The sequence below is a fragment of the Dipodomys ordii genome, unplaced genomic scaffold, assembly GCF_000151885.1.
Source record: "Dipodomys ordii isolate 6190 unplaced genomic scaffold, Dord_2.0 Scaffold76, whole genome shotgun sequence".
In the NCBI taxonomy this organism is placed as follows: Eukaryota; Metazoa; Chordata; class Mammalia; order Rodentia; family Heteromyidae; genus Dipodomys; species Dipodomys ordii.
The window spans coordinates 2,255,857-2,281,740 of record NW_012267292.1 but is presented as its reverse complement, the minus strand read 5'-3'; the positions used below and the strand labels follow the sequence as shown (position 1 = coordinate 2,281,740).

At 42.7% G+C, this 25,884-nt stretch overlaps 1 protein-coding gene across 1 annotated transcript in view; it reads right to left on the bottom strand.

Moving 5' to 3' along the window:
• The window catches only part of Ddc (dopa decarboxylase (aromatic L-amino acid decarboxylase)), a 103,934-nt gene that overhangs the window by 23,711 nt on the left and 54,339 nt on the right, over positions 1 to 25,884 (bottom strand). Inside the window, exons 7-9 of the mRNA XM_013024495.1 lie at positions 17,350 to 17,416; positions 10,481 to 10,575; positions 6,593 to 6,660 (exon numbers count right to left, since the gene is read on the bottom strand). Coding sequence (XP_012879949.1) covers positions 6,593 to 6,660; positions 10,481 to 10,575; positions 17,350 to 17,416 — 230 coding nt within the window. The remainder of the gene's footprint in view (positions 1 to 6,592; positions 6,661 to 10,480; positions 10,576 to 17,349; positions 17,417 to 25,884) is intronic.

Below are 25,884 nucleotides of genomic sequence, written 5' to 3'. Positions count from 1 at the left end.
TTGGTAGCAAATTGGAGACAAGAGTCTCACAAACTTTCCTGCCTAGGCTGGCTCCGAACTATCATCCTCAGATCTCAGCCTCCTCGGTAGCAGGGATTACAAGCATGAACCAAAGGTTATCTCCCCCAAAATTTCTGTGTTGAAATAATTATCCCAAAGTGATGAAGAGATAGGGCTTCTGGGAGGTGTGGAGTCATGGGAGTAGAGCTTCATGAATGGGATTTGTGGGTACTTGTTGGGAGCCAAAAGTTGAGTCTCTCAACATAATAGGCTTGACTATCTCACTGGAACATCTTGAGGCTGAGTTTACAGAATCCTACCCTCATCCTGCCCTAAGTAAACATCCTGCAACTGCTAACGACCACCCTTTCCCCCTGCCCTAAGCAAACATCCTGCACTGCTACGGCCAATGAAAAAGCTTCCTTATTCCAAGCATATAAATACCCCTGTGTGAAAAATAAAAATTTACAACTTGATCAGAACCCTTGTCTTGCTGTCATTCTTCGTGTCTCTTGTCCCTTCATTCCTTCTCGCTTAGGTTCACTGCCCTCGTTGACGTCCTATGAGTCAGGACAGGTACTCCTTATAAAAGAACCCAGAAGTTCCTATGCCCTTCTCTAGGATATGGCAGGATGATGCTCTGTATGAGGAAACAGGCCATCATGTCCTGACACAGAATGTGCCAGGGTCTTGATCTTGGATTTCCAGCCTCAGGAACTGTGAAGAATAAGGTCTGTTGTTTATAAGCCATCCTGACTATGGTATTTTGTGATAGCCTGAACAGGCTAATACATGTGTAAGTTTGGGGTGGGCTCTTCTAAACTGAGATATTCCTTTGCCAACCAGCATCAACTGCTGTATATTATGAGCAACTACGCCAGCAAAACAGTGTCATGGGGGAAAATATTCGCTGTGGAAAGGGAGCAGACAATTTCTTTGAGGAAGAATGGGGAGTTTAGTGTGTGGGAATAGACCACAAGAAAATTCCATTTTAGTAAGAATTAAATAAATAGGAAGTAGGAGACATAACTAAGATAATGAAGTTTAACCTGAAGTGGTCTGATTTAAATTTCAATGATAAACCTGGTGCCAGTGGCTCAGGCCTGTAATCCCAGCTACTCGGGAGGCTGAGATCTGATGATCACGGTTAAAGCCAGCCTGGGCAGGAAAGTCTGTGAGACTCTTATCTCCAATAAAACCACTAGAAAACTGTAAGTGGTGTTGTGGCTCAAGCGGTAGAGTGCTCGCCTTGAGCTGAAGAGCTGAGGGACAGCGCCCAAGCCCAGAAGAGTTCAAGCCCCACAAGCAACAATAAATAAATAAATAAATTCTTGTAAACATTGCTATGAATTGAATTGTGTCCCTTTCTTCAAATTTGTCTGTTTGAGTGCTAATCCCAGGACTTCAACTGTGACTCTACTTGAACACAAGGCCTTTAAAGAGGTGATTAAGGTAAAAGGAATCTGCCAGGCAAATGTCCTCTTTTATGTGTTCTTGTGAGAACAAGGCATCAGGACCTGGACTACACAGACTAAAGATCAAGTGAAGATTCAGGTAAGGACCAGGCGCTGGTGGCTCACGCCTGTAATCCTAGCAATGCAGGAGGCTGAGATCTGAGGATTGCAGTTCAAAGCCAGCCTGGGCAGGAAAGTCCGTGAGACTCTTATCTCCAATAAACTACTAGAAAACCAGAAGTGGTGCTGTGGCTCAAAGTGGTAGAGTGCTCACCTTGAGCTGAAGAGCGCAGGGACAATGCTCAAGCCCAGAGTTCAAGCCCCACACCAAAAAATAAAAAAGATTCAGGTAAGGGTGCCATTTACAAACCAAGGGGAAGCCTCCTAACACCTTGACATTGAACTTGACCGTTGACTTTTGGCTTCCATGACTGTGCATGGCAGCATGCATGGCAGTCCCAGTAAACTCCTGCAATCACAGTGCTCCAAAATATAAACACAAATGATCATGTTAAAACAGCGGTCCATCTATGTCCAGTTCCATCCATCAAGATTCATATCATTTCATGCCCAGCACTGGTGGCTCACACCTGTAATCCTAGCTACTCAGGAGGCTGAGATCTGAGGATCAGGGTTGGAAAACTAGCCTAAGCAGAGAATCCTGTGAGACTCTTATTTCAAATTAACCAGAAAAAAATGGAGGTATAGCTTAAGTAGTACAGCATCTGCCTCGAACAACAACAACAAAAAAGGCAAATGCGAGTTCAAGCCCTAGTGCAGCACCAAAAGCAAACAAATAAAGAAATAAAATAGCCATGCCATTTTTATGGTGCCATAGGACAAAATCTTGGTTTGGCAACAGAATTGCTTTGCTTTCAGATAGACATTATAAACCATTCTCCTCCATCCTTTCCATACCCTCACCTTCTCTCATTCTTCTTAATTTCATAGAATATAGAGTGGATTCCTGACTGCATCGTACCTTCTCCTCTTCATTTGTCTATCACTTTCCCCTTGACCCTACCCTACCACTTTCAAACACTCACTTCCTGGTGTTTTATTTTGCATCCTGTCTTATTACACATGATCAATTCATAAAGACATACATGATTATAGCTTTGAATTTATATAATTATAAAATGTATCATATTATTTGTAATATATTAACTTGAATATTGTGTTTTTGAACTCACACAACTGATCATTTACTAGTCAGTGATTTGCTTTTCCTCAGGATAGACACTGAAAATTCTTGCTTCTCTTCACAACCCACCAGCTCAGGAGGCAAATAGCACATTGACTCAATAATTAAAACTTGTCTTTTAGCCTTTCAAACTAACAGAAAGATAGGGAGATTCTTAGTATTGTAACCACACCCTCCACAAGTCCTCCCCAGTCCAGGGAACAAGGACCAAACCATTTCAGTCCTCACAGGATCATTTGTGTGTCTAGGATGGGGGTTTAATTTCATCCACAGGCTTCATCCCTCTTTCCCTCCTGTGAAAGGCCTCATCCCCCACCTCCTAGTCTCCATCCAATGTCACCTCTATAATCCCTTTACAGGCTGTGTCCAGCAGATCTTGAGCTGCCAGACAAGGTCTGTGAGTGAGCCAGCTGGAAATTCAGCACAGGAAAGTATGTGGAAAGTTCAACTGTTTCTCACCACATCACGAATAAAATGATCTTTCTCCCAAATCTCCCAATCTACCATAGTCATTATGTGACCAGAGCCATGAGCAGAATGCTGCATTTATGATCTTCCTCCTTACCAGGTGTTAGAATGTGCATTGTAGACCAGTAATCCCAAACATTTGTGATCCCTGATGGCCTCAGTTTCCTCATCTGTAAGGAGGAGTGGTAATATTCAGGTCCTCCCCTATGAGGGCTGCTCAAAAGGTCCATGAGGCCTTTACAGATGCCCTACAATAGATGAGGGAATCTGACAGATGTGGTACCTCTATGCAATGCAATTTTACACAACCATTAGAAAGTATAATATTATATCATTTGCAGGGAAATAGATGGACATAGAACAAATCCTATTAAGTGAGGTAAGCCAAGCTCAAAGAGCCTATGTTTTCTCTCATACGCAGAGCTAGATAGAAAAAGCATCAGGCCATGCTAAATTATACAGGACTCCAGGCATTCACTCAGGGAGACCAAAGGAGGACACTCTTAGAGAAGGAAAACAAAGGCTCAATGCCTATGTGCCTCTGATGATACAAAATAATAGTTATCAAAATGAATTCCAGGAAGGGAAACAAGAGGTTTTCTCCTTTGCTGATGTTTCTGTTTTATTTTCTTTCTGTCTTGTTCGTTTATCTGTCTTCAGGAGGATAAGGGGCAGAAATGGAGGGACAAAGGGTGAACAAATGCAGCAGTGATACCAGACACCATGTTGTGGGTGGGGACAGGAGGGAAGAACTGGGAAAGAGCAAGGGAAGGGATGGCACTGTCTAAAAAGAATTGCACTAATTACCTGACTTATATAACTGTAACCCTTCTGTACATCACCATTGTAATAACAATGATTTTTGTAAAAAGAAGAGGGCTCTAAATAAAGTTGGCATCTATCACCACAGCTGAACAGATGTTGTTTTATCTTGGAGGTGATGAGAGATGGCTGCCATATTACAAGTCTCTCCTCTGGCTGGCATTGCCCAGCAGCACTACACTTTTCTGATAGCGTTTTTCCCATGCATTCTGCAGGCTGGCTTTGTGTTCCTTGGGCTGGATGCCTGGCTATGACATCTAAGGTTTCTCTGCACCTGCTCAGGTCCAAGGGCCCAGGCTGGTTCTCTAATGGGGTTCTCTACTTTCCAGCTTTTGAACATCTTCTCAGGGGACCGAGTATCCCCACCATAACAAAACTACATTGCTAGGATGACACTGACCAAGATGCATGATTTGTTTATACAAGTACTTAAAGATAAGGCAAAATATAATTTAAAAGACCAAAAATACATTGCCCCCTAAAATTAAAATCTGAAAAGAAGAGATTTTGGCACCCAGTGTAAGCTATCCCTAGCATGTTTCACCTTTGAAACAAAAAGCACAACTACAAGTGTACAAGAGTGTACAAAGCACACTCATGCTTCTAGAGCAGCAGGATACATGCCGTCTTATCACTACTGCTGATAACATGGAATTGGAGATGTACGTATGCTCATTGATTTTAAAGTTTTATCAAATTTTGGGGGAGAAGAAAGACTGTGACAAAGAAGAATCCGATCTGAACAGAAGGATAGAACATGTGGTTTGCCTGTAGAAAACCTTGTAAACAAACTGATTATTTGATAAACTAGGAAACCTGTCATTATTTAGTCTGTGTGAAAGCTTCATTCTCTTGGACTTTTCTTTTTCTTTTTTTGTAGAGCTTGAATTCAGGGCCTGGGCTGTCTCTGAGCTTTTGTGTTCAAGGCTGGTGCTTTTCCATTTGAGCCACTGCTCCATTTCTGGCTTTGGGGTGGTTCATTGGAGATAAGAGTTTTGCAGTCTTGGGGCTGGGAAGGTGGCTCAGTGATACAGTGCTTGCCTTGCATGCATGAGGCCCTGGGTTTGATTCCTCAGCACCACATAAGCAGAAAAAGCTGGAAGTAGAGCTGTGGCTCAAGTGGTATAGTACTAGCCTTGAGCTGAAGAGCTGAAGGACAGTGCCCAGACCCAGAGTTCAGGCCCCATGATTGACAAAAATAAAAAACAGAGTTTTGCAGGCTTATTTCTTTGAGCAGGTTGGTTTTGGGGCACTATCTTCAGGTCTCAGCTTCCTGAGTAGCTAGAATTATAGCATGAGCCACTGGCATCCAGTACTCTCTGCCTTTAAGGTAGAAAAATACCCAGTTAAGTATGTCCTGAGTAATTTTGTGATGTAAACATACTGAAAAATTATGTAATCTATATATCATTCCTATAAACTTTTTTAAAAAAATCTCCAAATTTTGTCATTTTGTATCCTCTGTAAAATTCATATAAGTTAATCGTGGTCTTATGATTTATTAATTAAATCTTGCCCTTTTTTCCTTCCTTTTTTTCTTTCCTTCCCTCCCTCCTTCCTTTCTTCCTTTCCTTCCTTCCTTCCTTCCCTCCTTCCTTCTTCTCCCCTTCTCCATCCCCTTTCCCTTCCTTTTTGCTAGTACAAGAGCTTGAATCAGCTCTTGGGTTGTATCCCTTAGTTTTTTTGCCCAGGACTTGAACCATAATTCCATTTCTGGCTTTTTGGTGGTTAATTGGAGATAGAGTCACAAACTTTCCTACCCAGGCTGGTTTTGAACTGTGGTCCTTAGATCTCAACTTCCCAAATAGCCTTACAAAAATGAGCCACTAGCCACCCAGCTATATCATTATTTCTTAAAGCATTACATATGCAATATAATACTGTTCACTTTAATGTTTGAGTTTAATATGTTTTTATTGTAAAAATATTGTACAGAGGGGTTACAGTTACATGAGTAAGGTAGTGAGTACATTTCCTATCGAGCATTGTTACCTCCTTTGTTTTTCCCCTGCCTTCCTTTCCTTCCCACCTCCCCAACTTCACCCACCCCCCTTTAACCCCTCCACCCTGCACTGAAGTTGTAAAGTTTGTTTTCAACATAGTGTCTCATACACAGTTTTGTTTTGTTTTTTACTTTTAATATAACTAAACTGGTTATGGAGCTGTTGTGAAGAATTTCCAAAGAAAGTCCTAGGACAGAAGGTTACTTTTCTTTCTGCTTAGCAAGTGCTTGTAAGCATTTAGACTTAGATTGTTTTAGCTTAGCATTCATTTGACTGGGACCCATGATGAAGCTGAGAATGAAAGACATATGTGCTGAATTAAACACGCATGTACTGAGACTTCCTTGGATTCGTTTTCCCTAGCTGCTAGATAAATCAAATGGCAGATTGTCTCTCTTCGCCTTCTCTTTTTCTTGTGCCAATGTGTGGTAACAGTATGTTCTAGATAAAAGTTGACAGCCAAAGGTAAGATTTAGCAAAAACTCCTTCAGTGATTCAGAAGAGGAGGCAAGTAGTGATGTGGCAACCTGACAGGTACCCTCTAACGCTGCAGTCATCCCTGGCAGCTTTCTTTCCCGTAGGCCCTATGTCTGCAGACCCTGGGGCTCCCAAACCCAGGCCTGACCAAGAAGGAAACTTACCACATGGCAGAGCAGTCAAAATTCACCAAGAGCCATTTGTGGGGATTAAAGTTAAAGGAATCTGCAAACTGTCAAGGCATAAAAACAATCACAAGAAAATCATTCAGTTATAACTAGTTACATATAAAACAAGGCCCTGCACATAAATATTTATATTCCCACTGAAAAGCATCTCAGATTGGCATAAAATCACATAACATTTTGCATATTTGATACATATTCGAGTATTTGAAATATTTAATGAAGAAGTCTTATGTCCAGAAGTTGCATGGATTTGGCCTATGATATATTTTATAGCCACTATTCCTTCAACTTCATAAATTAGCAAAATTCTCGAGAATATATGTGTCATCTTAAACAATGGGAGATACTCTACAGGAGACAGTCATTTTCCATTTAACTGGTAGGTTCCTTTGCCAGGATGATGTAAGGTTAACATTCTTCCCATTTACCTCAGTGCAGTTTCTTTGCTTTTTGAAGCAATATCCAAATTTATCATGTTTCTAACAGCTATAGGTTCCTTGCCTGGAAGACCATAGTAACTACTACCAGTAACTGACTCCAGCTCCATGCATAGGATTTTCAAGGAGAAAATAAGAGATTTTAAGTACTCAGAATGGCAGAGAAAGACACCTATATTTCCATTGCCCTGTCAGGAGGGTACTTTCTTAACATTTTCATAATGCACCTCTTGTTAACCAATGGGGTAAACAAATGGCTCCATTTGAAAGCATGGGGATTTGCCTAATGGCTCAGGCCCTATTGAAGTGGAAATAAAGACAACTCCCAGTCCAAGTCCCAGGCTGGCTCAATCTCCCAAAGGGAAAATGTTTACTCTTTCCAAGTCTTCCAGACCCTTCTTCTCTATCTAAAGTAATCTATGGACAATTCCTGTGCAGGCAGCAAAGGTTTAAGGGCCTAGGTTGGTGTCAGTCAGGAGCCATTTGGTCAGTGGATGCCAGCCTTCCAACACCCACCATTGGAGGTGCAGATTCATTTCCTCCCAGGTTTCAGGGGGGGAAAAAAGTAATTTTGAGAAAGGAACAGGAAATTACAGCAAGTTTCATTTGTTGATAAAAGGAAACAAAAGGTTAAAGAGGAGGTTTGTTTGCTAGGGATTTTATTAGTTCCCTCCTCTGGGGCTGGTCTGTTAAACTCCTTTCATTACCCAACAGTGATATTTTCCTGCTGTTGACAGAGAGGAAGGCCCTTATCTCCAAGGGTAGGGCCACAACAGGATATTGCAGTCGCTCGCTTATCTGACCCAGCAAGCAGCAAAGCCCTCAGCCAGGCAAGGAGAGAGCCGGGAACAATAAGGAGGAAAAATTGAAATGACTCCTTGTCCGAGCATGAAACCCTGTCTGCTGTTGATAGGGTGGTCTCCCTGGGTGCTCTTCACTTCCATGGTGGTCTAGCTGTCAGTCACCTATGAAAGGCAAAACCTCAAATTGTCATCTCTAAGGGAAAAGAAGATCATGAAACTCTAGACCAAATACCTAGAAAGAGTCTCAAAAACAGTCCATCCTCCAGAGAAGTACATAAATCCCAGGTGAATATAGTCTTCCACTGGGAGGGACATTTCAAGTATTATATATGATCTCTCTATAAAAATGTTGTATATTATCCCTCATCCAAAATGCTGGGGACCAGAAATGTTTCTGATTTTTGGATTTTTTTATTTAGGCATATTTGCATCTACGTAATGAGATCCCCTTGGGATAAAATTCAAGTCAAATCAGAAATTTAAGTACTTTCAAGATACACTTTCAGCCCAGAGCCTGAGGGTGACTTTTTAAAATATACATTTATATAATATTTAACTTTTTCTGCATAAAACAAAGTTTCATACTATAAAATGCGCCTTCTGTGGCTACATAAACATGTGTTTAAAAGTTTCACATTTTGAATTTGGGAGTTTAGGATTGGGAATACTCAACCTTTATGAGAGATTTATTCTTCATTTTCTAACACCAAACACTCATGAAACAAGTTCTCAGCCAAGAGCCATGGAGGGGCTGGTATCAGCAATCCCATGATAAAAAAAACATTTCCCATGCTAACAAGTCTGCAATGCTTCTAGAGGTCTTTCGAGGGTATATTGCGGCCCCCACCATCTATCTAAACCATAGCATGTATGAAGTGCTTGATCATTAATTATTGAAGACTGAGGGAATGAATGAAAAGATGGAGATATAAACCAGAATGTCATTTTATTCATTAGCAATAAGGAGATCATTCTTTTCGAAGATGGAGCCATTTGTATTCCATACCTCTGCCCTTCACTTTCCTGGTGTTAGAGCATTGTGAGAATTCCAAGTAGTAATTAGAAAATCGATTGGCGAGGCTGACATACAAGAACAGAGACTTTGAGGGGAACTTTTTCCAAGCCAGGGTGAAAAATAATGAGAGCATCTAATGCATGCTCAGTACTTCCCATGTGCTGAACTGTTGCCATGCATCTTAAATATGATTATCATTATGGTATTTATTTTATGAGGCATACAGAGGACATCCAAATTGCACAAGAATATACAACCACCCATAAGTGATTCATACCCAGCAGTCTATGCCAAATCCTGTATCTTCATACTGCTTCACTTACAGGGTGAGGGGTCACACTACCTCTCTATCTAAGCAAGAATTAATTCCTCCTTAGCCAATGTCAATTCTAACTCAGACTCTCCTTCCCTGAACACACTGCCACAAGTAGCTTCTTGGGACCCTTTGTTGCATTAATGAATGAGCTCCTGGAGAAGGGGATTTGTGCTGCCACCAACACAAAATCCTGCCTGAGTCTGAAATAACTACAACACAGCCCATAGCTCATTTCTTTGTGGTAAGTCTACCATTTTACATTTCGCTGCTCTCTGAAAAAGAGCCCAGGTCAATAATTTTGATTGATATTTCTTAAAAGCAGCAGGTGTTTCACTTGGCATTACAGGCCATGCTTTACCATTTCTGGAAGACAGAAGGAGACATTTCAATGAACTGTGGCTCTGGGTAAAGTGGCCATGATGGTTAGATGTAGTGCAGTATTCCATATTGAGACCGACAGTTGGGAATTGCAGGTTGATATTTTAAATGACCCTCTGATTGAAGTGCATTAACATTTTATCTGATCCTTAGATACTTTCCTATAGTTTTGTAGACATGTCAAACAGGTCTGCCTGGGATTTGGTCTGGAGTAGAAAATGGTTGTTGATCAGGAGTTTTTCCAAGAGGACAGGCCATGCCACTAAGAAAGGTTCTCAGCCTCTGTCCTTGAGGAAGTGTAAATTTGCAATAATCACTAGAATTGTCTGGGAAATAATTTGTTGAAACAAACTACAACAATGAGAAGTTGAGTGATTCCCCCTTCTTTTTGTTCGGGTATTGGAGCTTGAACTCACGGGCTTAGCTATTTTTGTTCACAACTGACTACCACTTAAACTATGCCTCCATTTCCTCACTTCCTTGAGTGATTGAGTGTGTGTGTGTGTGTGTGTGTGTGTGTGTGCGTGCGTGCAAGTCCTGAGGCTTGAACTCATGGCCTAAACTCTGTCCCTGAGTTTTTCTTGCTCAAGATTAGTGCTCTACCACTTCAGCCATAGTTCTACTTCCAGCTTTTTTGGTACTTAATTGGAGATAACTTTCTCACAGACTTTCCTGCTCAGGATGGCTTTGAACTAGGATCTTCAGATCTCAACCTCCTAAGTAGCTAGGGTGACAGAGGTGAGCCACTGGCACCTGCGTTCCTGTGATTCATACAGAGAAGTCACTGATATAGTAATTTTTTAATGATATTGGGCTGGAGGTAGCTCAGTAGTAAAGTTCTTACTTTATATGCATGAGGACAATGTGGGATTTCCAGCAACACACACACACACACACAGAGTTAAAAGCACCCACCTCTACTCCATTCAGTAGATGCCGGAACTCAGGGCAGATGAAGGCGCTGCCAGCATATGCAGCATCGATGTGAAGCCACAGGTGCTCCTTGTTACCTAAAGCCAGAAGCAGCTGCTGAGTTCACACCTTCCTTTGGGGCCTGGAGGGAGTATCCTGTATAAGCAAGCTCCCAACTGTGGACAGATCTGGATTCAACTCCTGCTCTAACTGCTCAGCAGCTGTAGGACCTCATCCATCTCCTCTGAGCCTCATTTGATTTATAGGCAAAATGGAGATGAAAGTGGCATCCATAGCTTCAAGTAATAACTCAGGTAATATTCATAGTATGACTAACATGGCACTCAGGACAGTCAGTGAGAAATACCTGCGATTTCCATGGCCGCAGGCACCTGATACAGTCATGTGGTAGATAAGAACTGAAGGAGTTTAGATCAGTGGATATAGTCCTTGATTTTTCCACACATGTTGTTCATTAATCATGTGATAAAAGAAGGGATGGGGCATTCTGACTGCTGATAAAAGATATAAAAGACATTGAACTTGACCTTTAGAATTAAAATTTTCAGTTGGATCAAGGTCATATGTGCTCCCAGACCCTGGGTGCCATCATACTGGGGCACATAAAAGACCCATGGTGGCTGGGCACTGGTGGCTCACACCTGTAATTCTAGCTCCTCAGGAGGCTGAGATCTGAGGATCATGGTTCAAAGCCAGGCTGGGCAGGAAAGTCCATGAGACTCTGATCTCCGATAAACCACTAGAAAACTGGAAGTGGCACTGTGGCTCAAGCAGTAGAGCGCTCACCTTGAGCTAAAGAGCACAGGGACAGCACCTAAGCCCAGAGTTCAAGGCCCATGACCAATAACAACAACAAAAAAGGCCCATGGTGCAGGAGAGGCCTCTGTTACCTCAAGCTAGTGAAGATGTCAAAGATCAACACCTTTCTGAGTCAATCCCACTTGGGGTTCATATGACACCAAATGGGTGAGGCATGGAGAAAGCCTTAGGGTGATGCTGGGGAAATCACTGGAGAACAATAGGATGTCCATTCATGCACAGCTCAGGTATGTGGTGGGATCCATAGATACTTCATATTCCTTTAATATGGGGTAGGGGATTCCCAGCTTGCTTGCTTGCTTTTTTCTTTCTTTCTTTCTTTCTTTCTTTCTTCCTTCCTTTCTTTCCTTTCTTTCTCTTTCTTTCTTTCTGTGGGGTGGAGTTCAGGCCCTGGGTTTGCACTCAGAGCCTTCTTGCCCTTTTTTTTGCTCAAGGCTGGTGCTCTATCCCTTGAGTTACACTTCCACTTCTGGCTTTTGGGTGGCTAACTGGAGGTAAGAGACTCTAGTACTTTTCTGCCGAGGCTGGCTTTAAACTGCTGCAATCCACAGATCCCAGCCTTCCGAATAGCTAGCATTACAGCTGTGAGCTACCAGCACAGGACTCCCACATGTGCTTGTCAGCTGCCCATACAGCTGCCTGTATTGATAAATTTTATAGCCTGAGAATGATGTTATAAATATCGAAATAGCACTTGGCAAAAAGGTAAATTAATAGCTCCTACCTCCTGTATTATATGATAGGACAGGCTTTGATATGAATTTGTTTTATCAAAACCACTCCTAGGTGATGGCATTGGGAACTGGGGCTTTTGGAGGTAATTAGGTGATCAGGCTGAAATGTGATTAGGACCTTCATAAAAGAGACCCCGTAATATTTTTTCCATGTCTTCTCCCCTGGAATAGCACAGACATGGATCTTTAATCTCCACTATGCACTGTATTTATCAGTGCCTTGATCTTGAACCTCTAGTCAAGAGAATGTGGGTAATAATTTCCTGTTGTTTACAAGCTACCCGTTCTATGATATTTTGTTATAGAAGCCCAAATGAACAAAAAGAAGGCGATTGTTGTGATTTTCATGGGCCTGTTTGGCCCCCACACATTTTTCAGTGATAGGTTTTCCTTTCCTGATGGAGGTCCTTCAGTAGAATTTGATAGATGCAAATGTTTGTGTTTAATTCACACTGGTTGAAGAAAGGAAAGGTGGAGAAAACCCCTGAGCCTGAAGGGGAAAGCAAGTCAAGAAAAATGCTAGTCCTGCTTGGGAGATAAAAGGAGAGATTTGGAAGGGACTGGGGATCTTCTCTCCCCCCTGTTCCCCTCCCCCTCTACTCCCATTATCCACTCCACAAACACCACCCTTGAGAGGAAATAAGGCTGGGATGTACAAAAATAAAAAACCAACGGCCACCAAAGCTCAGTGTCACAGAGATGGAGCCAGACCCATCTAGAGGACAGTAAGTTGGCCTGTAGCAGCAGATTCAGAACAAGAATTCTGCCCAGGCCACTCTAGAATGAATTAGACACCAAGGGAGGGGGACAATGGGTGGGAAAAGACCAAGCAGCCTCAGGGGAGAAGGGAATTTTTCATCAGATAGAAAGTCTGCCTTCAAGAATCAAATTTACCCCTAAAAGGTCTAACCTTTGCCCTGGTTCCAAAGAGCTGACCTCTGGGACCCTGGGACATCCTGTCTGATTTAAGTACCTTTGTAAAATGCTTTGGCCCCAGACAGTCTAAGGCTGTGATTTACGATGGGACCATGCTGTTTCAGTCCTGACCTCTGAGGGACTTGATTACTGAAGGTATTATGTGGGGCTAGGGATAGAAGTCAGCATGGAGCCACACAGGCTGAGTGGGCTCAAGTCCTGATAAAAACCTTATCAAATGAACTGGCCTGTTGGTGAAGTGAACCTACCCAGGTCACACATCTGACCTGAAGGTTAGATCACCCCTCATGATTCCAGAGAAGAGGACACCAGGAGCATGCATCTCCCAGCCCACTCCCTTTGCTGAATTTTTTAAAAAATTATTATCTATCAGAATGGTACAGAGAGTGGCCATTCAGCAAAGCAGTTTATGAAGACAATGCATCTTGATTATTGTCACTCCTCTCATTATTCTCCTCCATTTGTTCCTAGCCTCAATTTTCTTAATTTTGTAGGATAATGCACTTGGATGTGTGTGTGTGTGTGTGTGTGTGTGTGCGCGCGCGCACGCGTGCTGGCCTTAGGGCTTTAATTTGGGGCGCTTGTCCCCATTTTACAACTTGAGCCACTCCAGCTTAGCCTCCTGAGTAGCTAGGATTATAGGCGTGAGCCACCATCACCCAGCATGCCTTGAATTTTATGACTGCTTTCTCCCCACCTTCTTCTCTTCATTCCCTTGATTTTACCCCTCATTGTGAGTACCCATTTCCTGGCTTATTTTGTTGGACTGTGTGAGCATAGCTCTGAGTGAGTTTTTTTTTTTTTTTTTTTTAGTCTTGTAGCAGATGACTGAAATGAAGTCATTCGAGGGAGCTCTGAAGTTTGTAATAGATATCACAACAAAAGAAGCCAGAAGCCAAGGCATCTGGGGGAAACTGTATTCCCCCTCCACACTCAAGGTCAGCTTGAAGAAAAATTACAGGTGCCCCTCCTCCCTCCCAGAGATGGATGGCCTCTGTATGAGCTTCTCTTGATCCCATGAGGAAGCCAGCATCCTTGCTCTGGGCTCCCAATCTTATAGGTGACCAAGTAGGAGCACACTTTTTCTTCCAGCTAACTCACACCTCTACACACTTGCAGTCAGGTGGACACAGACCCCATGGTCACCACTGAGCATTGCCTGTGACAGGTGCACACCTAGCACAGATGTCAGGCTGAGAGGCATGAGAGGGTAGAGGCAGCCTCCACAGTCCTGGCCTCCAGCAACCAGTATCTGTTCACACTTCAGATGGCAGTAACAGGCCTGGTTACCCCTCTCCTGTCTCCCTCCTGGCCTTCAGTCTGGCCAGCACCACACTCTTTCCCTAGAGGTAGAATCCATCTCTCTTGTTTAGCCAGGACCTTATCCTCAGTTTCCCTGCTTGCACTCCTAGATACTAACTGCCATCAATAATCCAGTTGTACCTCCTCCTCATCTCAAGAATACTTTCCCTTCTAGGGGACCAGCCCAACTAGCCTGGCTAATGACTGCTCTGGGGGGAATATTTTTTTTTCTTTTTCTTTTTTCATGTTTTGCCATAACTGGGATTTGAACTCAGAACTCTGTGCTTGATAGACAGATGCTCTACCACTTGATCTATGTCCCAGCTCCTTTTGTACTTTGTTTTTCTGATTGTGTCTTGATTTTTTTCCCCATGGCTGACTTTGGACCCTGATCTTCCTCCTTCTACGTCGCACCAACCACACTGACAGGTTTGTTGAGTTGGGGTTGCATTAACTTTTTGTCCAGGCTGCCTTTGAACCTTGATGTCTTTGATCTCTTCTTCCCAAGTATCTTGGATTATTGAGAATAATTTTCAAAAGGATTAAAATTCACCTGGACTTTCCAAAGGAAAAATCTGAAGAAAATCATTTCATCAATGGATGATGAGTGCATTACTGCAATAGATTATTTCCATTTTCCTGTTGGATAAGGTCAGCTCAGGATTCTCTGTTTGAACTTCTTAGTAGTAAGTGATACTGTTTGACTATAGTTAAATAAAAAGTTTATAGAGGGAACGTGTGTAGAAAAGAGACTACCAAAGGTTAGTGTGCCATCCCCATGTTTCAATGCTAGCCATCAATGAAGGAGTTTTGGCATTTGCCCATCAGATCGCCCACCACAGCCCCAGAAGCAAACTCTGGGCTTAAATCCAAACACAGTCCAAACACAGTACAGGTCAGAGTCTACCCACAGTCCCTAGGTCCACCACTAAAAGGGAGCTCAGAACAGCAGGCTGGCCTGAGTGGCCATCATTAGGGTACTCTGAATGGCAGTGGCCACCCACTGGCTGTCATCGCCTCGCTCCCTTGGGCATTTGGCACTGGACTCAGGGGGCTGCAGCCTCTTGGGCTCTATCTGGCAGAAGAGCTCAGCCCTTTAAATCCAAAAGCCCTTGGGAATTACATCAGCCGGCTGCTGGCCAGGACATTCAGTCCTTAGCCTGATATGTGAGTCAGAGGGACTTCAAATTGCTAGACTCATCTGGCAAAGGGTTGTAGCTAATGAGGCCAATAGCACAATCGTGCAGCAGCCAACTACTTCTGTGCTTCTTCAACACACTGTGTGCAGCCACCTCCAGCAAGTCATAATTACAGATACGTGCATGTATCAGGTAGAGCAAAATCATGGGAGAATGGCAGGTCTGTGCCCACGGCTTTTCTTATAGCAGATGAGTAGCATCCATCTCTTGCAACATAAGTGATATTTGTCCCTGCATTAACTCATCCCCACGCCATCCTGCAAGGGGAATGTTATTTTCCCATGAAGAGTGATGCTTTTCTCTCTTATTTTCACATAGGGAAAAAGAAGCTGAGAATTTAAGGTACACAGCTGGGACTGGACTGGGTCATAGCTTCTAAGTCACCAAAGACTAGTCCGCTGCCATCATGCTACAGGACCCACAGTCCACTCTGCCAGCTGTTGGCAAGGAGATGAGGGTCACTCCTGAGAAGAGACTACAGCATCAGGAGAAACTTGTGTGGCTCATGCAGATTGAGAATGGAGCCAAATGCCAAGCAGGTAGCTTCATGTCTGGCACAGCTATGGGTGTGTGGTCTGAGAGACAGATTCTGGACAGTTCTACCTGGAGCTTTCACATTTCTAAGGAATAGAGAAGGAGAAGTTTCATGGGTTGGGGTGTCCCTGGTGCCCAAGGGGAATTCTCTTGTCTAAAAAGACAACTCTGAGTTCCCAGAGCCTCACATTAAAGATCATACTGGAGAAACACAGCCACTATTGGTGCTTGAAAACACAGAAAGCTAGTCTCCATGAAAAACCCAAGTGAACTGACTAAGGGATGGAGGAGGTGAATTTGAACCAGGAAATCATCTGAAGAAGAAGAGAACCAGCTTTGTATGGATTCTTTGGCTAAATCACCATTTGCTTAACTGAGTCTGTACAGTAACAGGTTGCCTGATATTGGGATCAGCCCTGAAAAATGTGTCATTCAATTTACTGTCAGTTTTTAAATGTTATAGGGCAGATTCATACAAATCTTGGTTCTACATCAAGGTACATCAAGATGATAGTGTACACAGTCTGGTATACCCAGACTAGGGCATCTCCCATCCTGTAAGTGGTTCACCTTACTTGGAAAGGTTATATAGCACATCACTGCAATTCCTAGTAAGATTTTGAAGGGACAAAAGACTTAATTTTTTTTTTGTCAGTCGTGGGGCCTGAACTCTGGGTCTGGGCGCTGTCCCTCGGCTAATCAGCTCAAGGCTAGCGCTCTACCACTTGAGCCACAGTGCCACTTGTGGCTTTATTTTTCCTGCTTATGTGGTGCTGAGGAATCGAACCCAGGGCCTCATGCATGTAAAGCAAACACTCTACCATTGAGCCACCTTCCCAGCCCAAGACTAAATTCTTTTTAAAAAGGTACTTCTCATGTCTTGTGGAAATGGTACATGCGTAACACCTATGTGTGTGGGGGTAGTTCTCTAATATGTTCAAGAGTTTATTGCCAACATGGCTTGCAGTTTCATATCACTGTGATATTGCTTGGGACATTTCCCCCCCTTAGAAATAGTGTGTTGGCATAATTAAGCTGGGCTTTCACTAGCCCAACGTGTTTAGAGAGGGGGGCTACAGGTTAGCTCAGTGGTATCATCCCAGCCTAGCAAGCACAAGGTCCAAAGTTCAAATCCCACCAAACTGCCACCAAACAAAAAAAAAATGGGAATTGATGTCAATGCGGTTTTGTCATCACATAAAAATAGTTTGGACGGTCACTGTAATATCAATTGAATGAGTAGGAGGACAGCTCAAATAGAAAGGTTTGCCAATTTCTCTAGTTGTAAGAACCTCATCCCAAGTGAAAAATTGAATGAAGTACTTACAGATAGGACCCACTTCTAAGAGGTTGTCGAAAGAACAGCAAGATGTAGTCCCTAGAGTAGCAACTACCTGGAGAATAAAAAACAAGTGAAGGCTTAATCCTCTATATGTATGTTAATCAGTGTTGTAGGCTACACACACACACACACACACAGAGCCACTTTCTGAGGCCAGGTGTTCAGCAACATGTTCATGAAAATCTACATGGAGTAGAAACATATTTAATCCTCAGGCAAAAGAATCCTAATAAATTAGAGAAATGAATCTATGGACAAAAACTTGAACTAGGAGGTTAGAAATAGAGAACTCCCAACACACTTCTTATGAATGGCGCCTCTGGACAGAATAAAGCATTTAACCACATGTACAGGTATTCTTGTGAAGTTGACCTTTGGTATCCAAGGGATAGGATTCAAGGTGATCACCCTTGGGGAGAAGCTACCAAAACTCAGGATGCAGAGTTTGGTGCTGCGCTGCAGATACTGGCTTCACTTCTCATCACCCATCTTCTGCTACAGACATTGTTATCCTTCAACATATCTCAAATTTTTAGACCTTTTTGGCTTGGAAAAAATGCCATAACTTTCACCCGGCTTTTGGATCCCATTTGATTTTAAGGAGGCATATGGCATTTTCACAAAATTAAGGGCTGGGAAATGCTCAGTAAAGTCACATAACAATTTAAACACAACTGCGGACAAATTTAATCAGAACTGATATCCAGAGAGGACAAAGGACTTCTCCACATAAAATTGTTCAGTTTTCCGTGTTTTTGAAATTTCTTTGTTTGATTGATTGGGTTTTTTTTGGCAGACTTGATAAAAAACCATGTGCGATAATAAATTTTCATGAAAAAGGTTTTTCTGACTTCTAATTGATTAAATATTTCCATTGAATATAAGTATATACTTCCTACCATGAAGTAAGAACCTGGGTTTTTATTTTCCTACTTTAGGGTGTGTTTGTGTGTTTGTGTATGTGTGTATTTTTGTCTGTGCTTATGTGTATGTGTGTGTGTGGGGGGAGTACTTAGGCAGAAGACAGAACCAACACATCCTAAAGTGATACACACTCCAGCAAGGTTGGGATCACCCTGGACAGAGTGGAAAGATCCTTTGAGAACATACTTGAAGGTTAGTTAAGACTACACCCAATGGGGTCCAACAGTGACTTTCACTAGTTTTAATTGGACTCTTCAATGATACAAATCCCAAGGATTAACTTTAACCTTTCAAAGATTCAAGAAAAGGCATTACTGAGCCAGCCACCCATGGCTCACACCTGTAATCTTAGTTACTCAGGAGGCTGAGATCTAGGTTTGAAGCCAGCCCAAGCAGACATAGTTGTGAGATTCTTATCTCCAATGAACCAGGAAAAAGCTGGAGGTGGAGATGTGGCTGAAGTGGTAGAGCATGAACCTTGAGCAAAAAAGAAGAAGAAGAAGGAGGAGGAAGAGGAGGAGGAGAAGCAGAAGCAGCAAGATATCAAGGTCCTAAGTTTAAGCCTTATTACTGGCACACACACTCACAAAAAAAAAGAAATAAAAGGAAAGAAAAATGAAATACTGATATTGAAAACATAAAGGGGTGTCTTGAAACAGTATTGCATTCTACGTGTCATACAACGGGGGAACTGAGGCCCTTTGTCCCGTGAGCACATAAGACACTGGGACAGTACTGCATAATGCACGTGGTCCTCACACACATTATTATCTCTCCCTCTATGTCCATGGTGCTTCTGAAACCAGGGTTCTGGGTGTTATTTCTTCATAATTGCTGGAAATTTGTACTTTGCTGGCTGTGGAATAGATGTGGAAACATATTTGTTGACTTGAAACTCTGTCCAAATGATCAAACAACATGCTTTGTTCACAAAAGCAGAGTCAAATTGATTGGCAGACGTCATGTCTGTCTGTATAGTGAACTTTCTTCTCAAATGTGACACAAGTGGGAAATGTGATGCATTTGGGGTGGCCTTGTTGAAACCCCCATTATGCTCTCAGCCATGCTGTGGGCCCTGCACATAAACCTGCACCATGACAAATTCACGCAGAAGAACTCCAGGCAAGGCCTTTTGGTTCCCTTTCACTGGTGACTACCTGCCTTTGACCTGAAAGCCAGATTCACCTCTCAGTAAGGGTCACTGTGCCCTTGCCAAGTAGCCTGGTGTTTGCTGTGGGTGGCTAGTCTGATTGCCCCAGACTGCTGCTCCCACAGTGGCCTGTGTTGAAGGAGGTTCTTGGCACTGTTTCTCAGAGACAGAGGTCTTTGCCAAGGCCCAGAGTTTTCCCATGCCTACTCATAGGACACAGCCCCAGAGGGGATGCTGGCTGGATCCCTGTAGACTCCTTGCATCACTGAGCTGTGCCAAGCACAATCAGCCCCCAAGGGGCTACCCTCGGTCCCAGTGAGGCAGACTGTTTTCAAGGATGGGTTTTATTATTATTCAGGTATAGGGAGCCCAGCAGACCAAGAAATAACAGCCAATAAGGAAAGTTGGACACTAGTCCAGGGTGGCTCACTCCTGTAATCCTAGCTACTCAGGAGGCTGAGATCTGAGAACCTTGGTTTGAAGCCCAGGCAGAAAAGCCCATGAGAGTGTTATCTCCAATTAACTCACCAGAGGTGGAGCTATGGCTCAAGTGGCAGACCACCAGCCTTGACCAACAAGCCAAATGAAAGGGAGAGCCTCTGAGTTTGAGTCCCAGTACTGACACGTATATACATATAAGGGTTATTTGTTATTTCCAGTTCCCAGAAGGGATATGCCATACCAAGGGGTACCAGGCCAAATGACCAAGGGGAGAGGGAAAATGTGGTTAAGAGTCATTGTTATGATCTCATAGGAAGTTACAGATGAGACAAGTTAAGCGGGCTTAAGATGGATTGGTTGAGTTCTGGGGTACCTAAGTAGGAGCTGCCTATGGTTGTCTGGTACCTAGCTATGGGATGACTTGGGCAGGTGGACAGGAACCCAGAGTAGGAGAATTTTGGAGATGGTGGGTATGAATTTTGCATTGATTTATTTGCATATGAAAGACATTTTATAACTGACTCTAAGGGGAGGGAGGACATTGTCCAAAAAGAAATGTAGTCATTATTTGATTTATGTAGCTGTAACTCCTCTGTATATCACCTTTATAATAAGAATAAAAAGCAAAATAAAATAACTGAATCCTTGAATCTGGAGGAACTGGCTTAGCTTGGCAAAGGCAGGCCCTCCCTCCAAGATCTATAAGGCTTCCTTCTACTATAAGCAGTGGACATAGGTCCTGCCCAGTACGGAAGGCGGCAGTTGTGAACTTTAATAACCTTTACCTTTGTCCTTTCCTATAGTCACAAGCCCCCTTCTCCACATCTCTCCTGGGAGCTTCACTCCATGAATCCAGCATTTTTATGCTTGCTTCATTTTGACACAGTGAGTCATTCTAGTTAACCTGTGACCTTCCCCTAGTATTTACAATTTCATCCTGATCTTTAATTCGCTATTAAAAGGTTCTGTTTAAGAAACTGGCTAGCTCAATCAGTAGACATAAGACTGGTAAAATATTTTGTCTATGCAATGAAAAGGTTAGTAAAGATGATATTAAAAACAAAACAGGGGGGAAGGGGGGGAAGGAGAAAGATTGGGATTGGGGGGAGGGGGGAGGCTGGGAAGGGATGTGAAGGGTAAACAAAAGGAGGAGGCTGCAATGCTTGGTAAGAAATGTACGCATTATCCTGTCCATGTAATTGTAACCCCTCTGTACAGTATCTTCACAAATAAAATTTAAAAAAAAGAAAAAAATATACAATCAAGCTATTTCATGGCATATTAAAAGAAAGGAACATCTTAAAAAAAAACAAAACAAAAACAAAAACAGCTCATGCATGTAACCCTACCTCCTCAGGAGGCTGAAATCTGAGGATCTCAGTTCCAAGCCAGCCCAGGAAGGAAAGTAGGTAAGAATCTTATCTCCAATTAACCACTAGAATATCAGATGTGGAGATGTGGCTCAAAGAGATAGAGTACTAACCTTGAGCAAAATTACTCATGGACATTGTTCAGGCCCTATGACCAACCAAAAAACAACAATAACAGTAGAATGACTTGTCATTAATATTGTTGGTTATTTTATTTTCTCATTTTTTACAGATTTCTTAGAAAGGATGTTTGTCATGTAGCAAATATTTCAATTTCCTAGTTTTTGCTGCTAAATGCGAATTGAACTTTAGGTATAAACTTCTGTTTTTAAAAGTACACATAGCCAGGTGCCAGTGGCTTGTGGTTGTAATCCTAGTTACTCAGGAGGCTGAGATCTGAGGATCGCAGTTCAAAGCCAGTCCAGGCATGAACATGTGTGAGACTCTTCAGTTAACCACCAAAAGTTGGAAGTACAGCTGTGGCTCAAGTGTTAGAGCACTAGCCTTGAGCACAAAAGCTATGGAACAACACCTAGACTCTGAGTTCAAACCCCAGTACTAGCAGACACATGCAAAAAAGTACATGCACATGTAATTGTAACCCCTCTGTTCAGTATTTTCACAATAAAAAAAAGTACATGCATAGTAAATGTCCCATTGTTAAAATTGCTTTCTATTTATCTCTGCATAAATAGAAACATCTCAAGTGATGTCCATAAAATATTATTACTACTTGTTTCTTCAGATGCGTTTTTGATTAACATAGCCTTTTATTCTTAGATTAATTACATAAGTGATCGGGAAACATTGTTTGAGAAACAATAAATCCTCTATCCTGGAAGTGGTTTGGGTTGAGAGGGGGAACAGGTGACAGTTTTTGAGTGCTTGCCATTTGCTACTGTGAGCTGTTCCTAAGTCATATATATTCATCATTGTGAGGCACCCATGACCCCTACTTTGTACTTGGCCTAAGCGAACAATTATGCAGAGGTGGGTAATTTTTCAAGAGCACTCATGGGTAGGAACAGAGTAACTGTGATGCTGGGTTTAGATACCTCTTATTAACTTGCCACACCTGTCACACAGGCCCTGGACTACCAATTAGAGAATCAAGCGCCTTGAGCCATGCCTGCTGTTTTGCAGCTCCAAGGAAGCTAGGGTGGGCAGTAGGATCCAGGCTGGCGACGTGGCAGGGGCCTGCATGAACAGTGTTCTAAATGACATGTTCACGTGGCACTGAGCTACAAGTCAGCTTGTCCTAATTCTCAGAAGCCACATTAAACCTCGCACCTGCCTCACTCTGGGCTCTGATTACCCAGGCTCAGCATTGCTCAGTGTCGCTAACCTGATTTCAGTGTGCTCTGCAGGGGCTTAATCACATTTGTGCAGGCGGGGGAGAGGGGCAGAAGGCTGAGCAGGCCTCGGTCTGCAGAGCCTGCGGCCTTGCCATCGCTGGTGGCAGAACCTACATGACCTCCTCCCCTACTGTCCTTGCTCCCTCCTCCAGCTCTCTCTGCTCACGCCCACGTGCTTAACAAGCTCTGCCCTTTGTCTGGAGCCTGATTACATCTGGCTTGTTTGAAAAGTAAACTGTCAGGAGAGGGGAAAAGGAGGGAGGGGAAACTTGATCACAAGACTTAGCTAATTGATGGATGAACAAAGATTCATCTTTCCTGGCTCAGACTTGGCCAACTGTAACCCTGGCTTAGTGGTGGGTCTTGAATTTGGAGATGTAGTAAAGGCAGTCATTCTGAATCTCAGAAGGGCGCATGTGGTCATTACAAATGCACATAGGTATGAGCATCGGGAAACCACTGCACACTAAGACAATGCCTACACTATCACCCCTTCCCTGTCTAGCCCCATTAATAAAGATCCCAGCTGTCTGACCCCATGGCTGTTCAGTTACAATAACAAGTGGATGGCATTGTCTCTAATATCCAGTGCTCTTTCACATCTCCGAAGAGCCACAATCTTCTTTTTCTTTAACAAGAAACACAATGTGCTGGGAGCACCTGCCTGTACATCCTCTAGGATACAAGTTCTATCTTGTATCTTAGCAACAGGCTCCACAATCCCCTCCAAAGAGCTGTTTGCATCCATTACCCTTGCTGATGCACACAGTTTGCTTTGAATAGTGCAAAGACGGAACACATCTGTCTTCCACACCAAAAACCATTTCAAGAATAAAAGGATCGTGACTTTCTCATATCCCTAGGACTAACACATGGGCCAGTGAGCTACAGGTAATGTTAATACATTGACAAATGTTTGATGAGTGTATGAATGCACAAATGGGTGAATTATGTGCTTTCCCTCTGCTCCAGTACACAGGATTGGCTCATGCCTATGGCTTTTGTCAGCAGAAAGACAATGTTGTCCTCTAATATTTTCTGCAAATTGGGCCTTCAGAGTATAATTCTAACAACAATGTATTAATCTGGTCCTGCATCTTTTTCTAGGAAAATAAAAAATTGACTTTGCTCCTTTCAATGAAACTGAAGTCTTCTCTTCAGTATTTGAATTTCTTATCCACCAGCATGTGAATACAATTGCCTCTTTGTATCTGTGGATTTGGTACACAGGGACATAACCAAAGTCAGATTTAAAAAATACTAGGGTTATTCAGTATACAGTATGTAGAAAATGAACTGTGCAACTTGTGGTCAGTTATTGGAGGGAGGAAATTGGGAAAAGTGAAAGAAAGGGAGACATTGTCCAAAAGAGAAATGTATACATTACCTGAATTGTGAAATGAGAACTCCTCTGAACCACACTTCAGTAAATAATAATAAAATTATATTTTAAAAAGTACTAGGGCAGGGCACCAATAGCTCACTCCTATAACCTAGCTACTTAGGAGGCTGAGATCTGAGAACTGCATTTCAAAGCCAGACAAAGCAGGCAAGTCAGTGAGACTCTTATCTCTCTCATCAACCACCAGAAAACTAAAAATGGTGCAGTGGCTCAAAATGGTATAGCACTAACCTTGAGAAAAAATGCTAAGGGACAGTGCCCAGGCCCTGAGTTCAAGCCTCACGATTGACAAAAAAACAAATAGATAAACAAACAAACAAAAAATACCTAGGATGTAATCCTAGCTACTCAGGAGGCTGAGATCTGAGGATCAAAGTCAGCCCAGGCAGGAAAGTCCATGAAACTCTTATCTCCAATAAACCACCAGAAAACCGGACGTAGTGCTGTAGCTCAAGGGCTAGAGCACTAGCCTTGAGCTGAAGAGCTGAGGGACAGCACTCAGGCCTAGATTTCAAGCTCCATGACCGACCAAAAAAAAAAAAACCTAGGAAAAAAGTTCCAGAAAGTTCCAAAAGGAAAACATGAATTTTTTGGACAGAGTCCAATCATGTAATATACATACAATATATATATGTAATATACATACAATATATATGTAATATATACATAATAGATATGGAGATGTTGAATTAGGCATCATAAGTACTATTAAGATGATTTAAAGTACGCAGGATGTTGTTTGTGGATTCTATGTAAACACTATGGTATTTTATAGAGAGAACTTGAGTGTCTACAGATTTGGTATCCTCAGGCATCCTGGATCCAATATTTCATGTAGATAGTAAGAGATGCTGCACACAAATATTTCTGCACATTTCCCATTGCCCCAATGCATACCCTTGAAATTCCCAATATACTCTTCTTTGCTTCATACAAAAACTCCTTTTTTTTTTTTTGTCCATGGTGGGGCTTGAACTCTGGGCTTGGGTGCTATCCCTCAGCTCTTCAGCTCAAGGTGAACACTCTACCGCTTGAGCCACAGCACTATTTCCGGTTTTCTAGTGGTTTATTGGAGATAAGATACTCACAGACTTTTCTGTCTGGGCTGGCTTTGAACCGTGATCCTAGATCTCAGCCTCCTGAGTAGCTAGGATGACAGGCGTGAGCCACCAGTGCCCAGCTCAAAAACTTCTTTAGAAAGGTATCTATTTCCTTTCTTTACTCCCTCATTAGTCCAAGAGAAGCTGAACTTTATCCATGGTTATTCTAGTAAATTTATTGCAAAGAAAATCATAAATTACTTACTCTTGGCAATTAGTTAAATGATTAATTAACTAATGTATCTCCAGCCTTTAGAGAATTATGACTTGAGTTTCAGCTTCAGTTCTGGTTCCCCCACCTCACTGATGGTTCTTCCTTAGTCCCCTTTCAGGGGCTCCTCTTCCCCACCCCCTCTCTCCTCCCCACCTTTAATGGTGGGGGTGTGGTATACTCTCTCCCTGTGACCCTCAAGTAGACCCCATGTGCCACTGCATCATTCCTAGTGACTAAGACCTCCCAACTTGGATGAGTCTTATATCTTTGTCTGTGGTTCAGGATTTTGCTTCTTCTGTGAACACAACTGTCATGGTAGACAGCTCTACTTCATCTACTTGCATCAAAGGAAAGTTGTCACCTTCTCTTACAAGCCTGGCTCCTCTAACTGGGCCCTGGAGGGAGAACGTGCAAGTCATTCTGTACTCCTGTACTTCCCATTCAGTTAGGCAACAGACTCAGTGATTGAATCCACGAAGTATTAACTCTTAGCCACATGGGACATTGTAGGGTATGAGTTGTCTATCTTTGTGACTATCTAGCTGATTGGATCCTGCTTCTGAG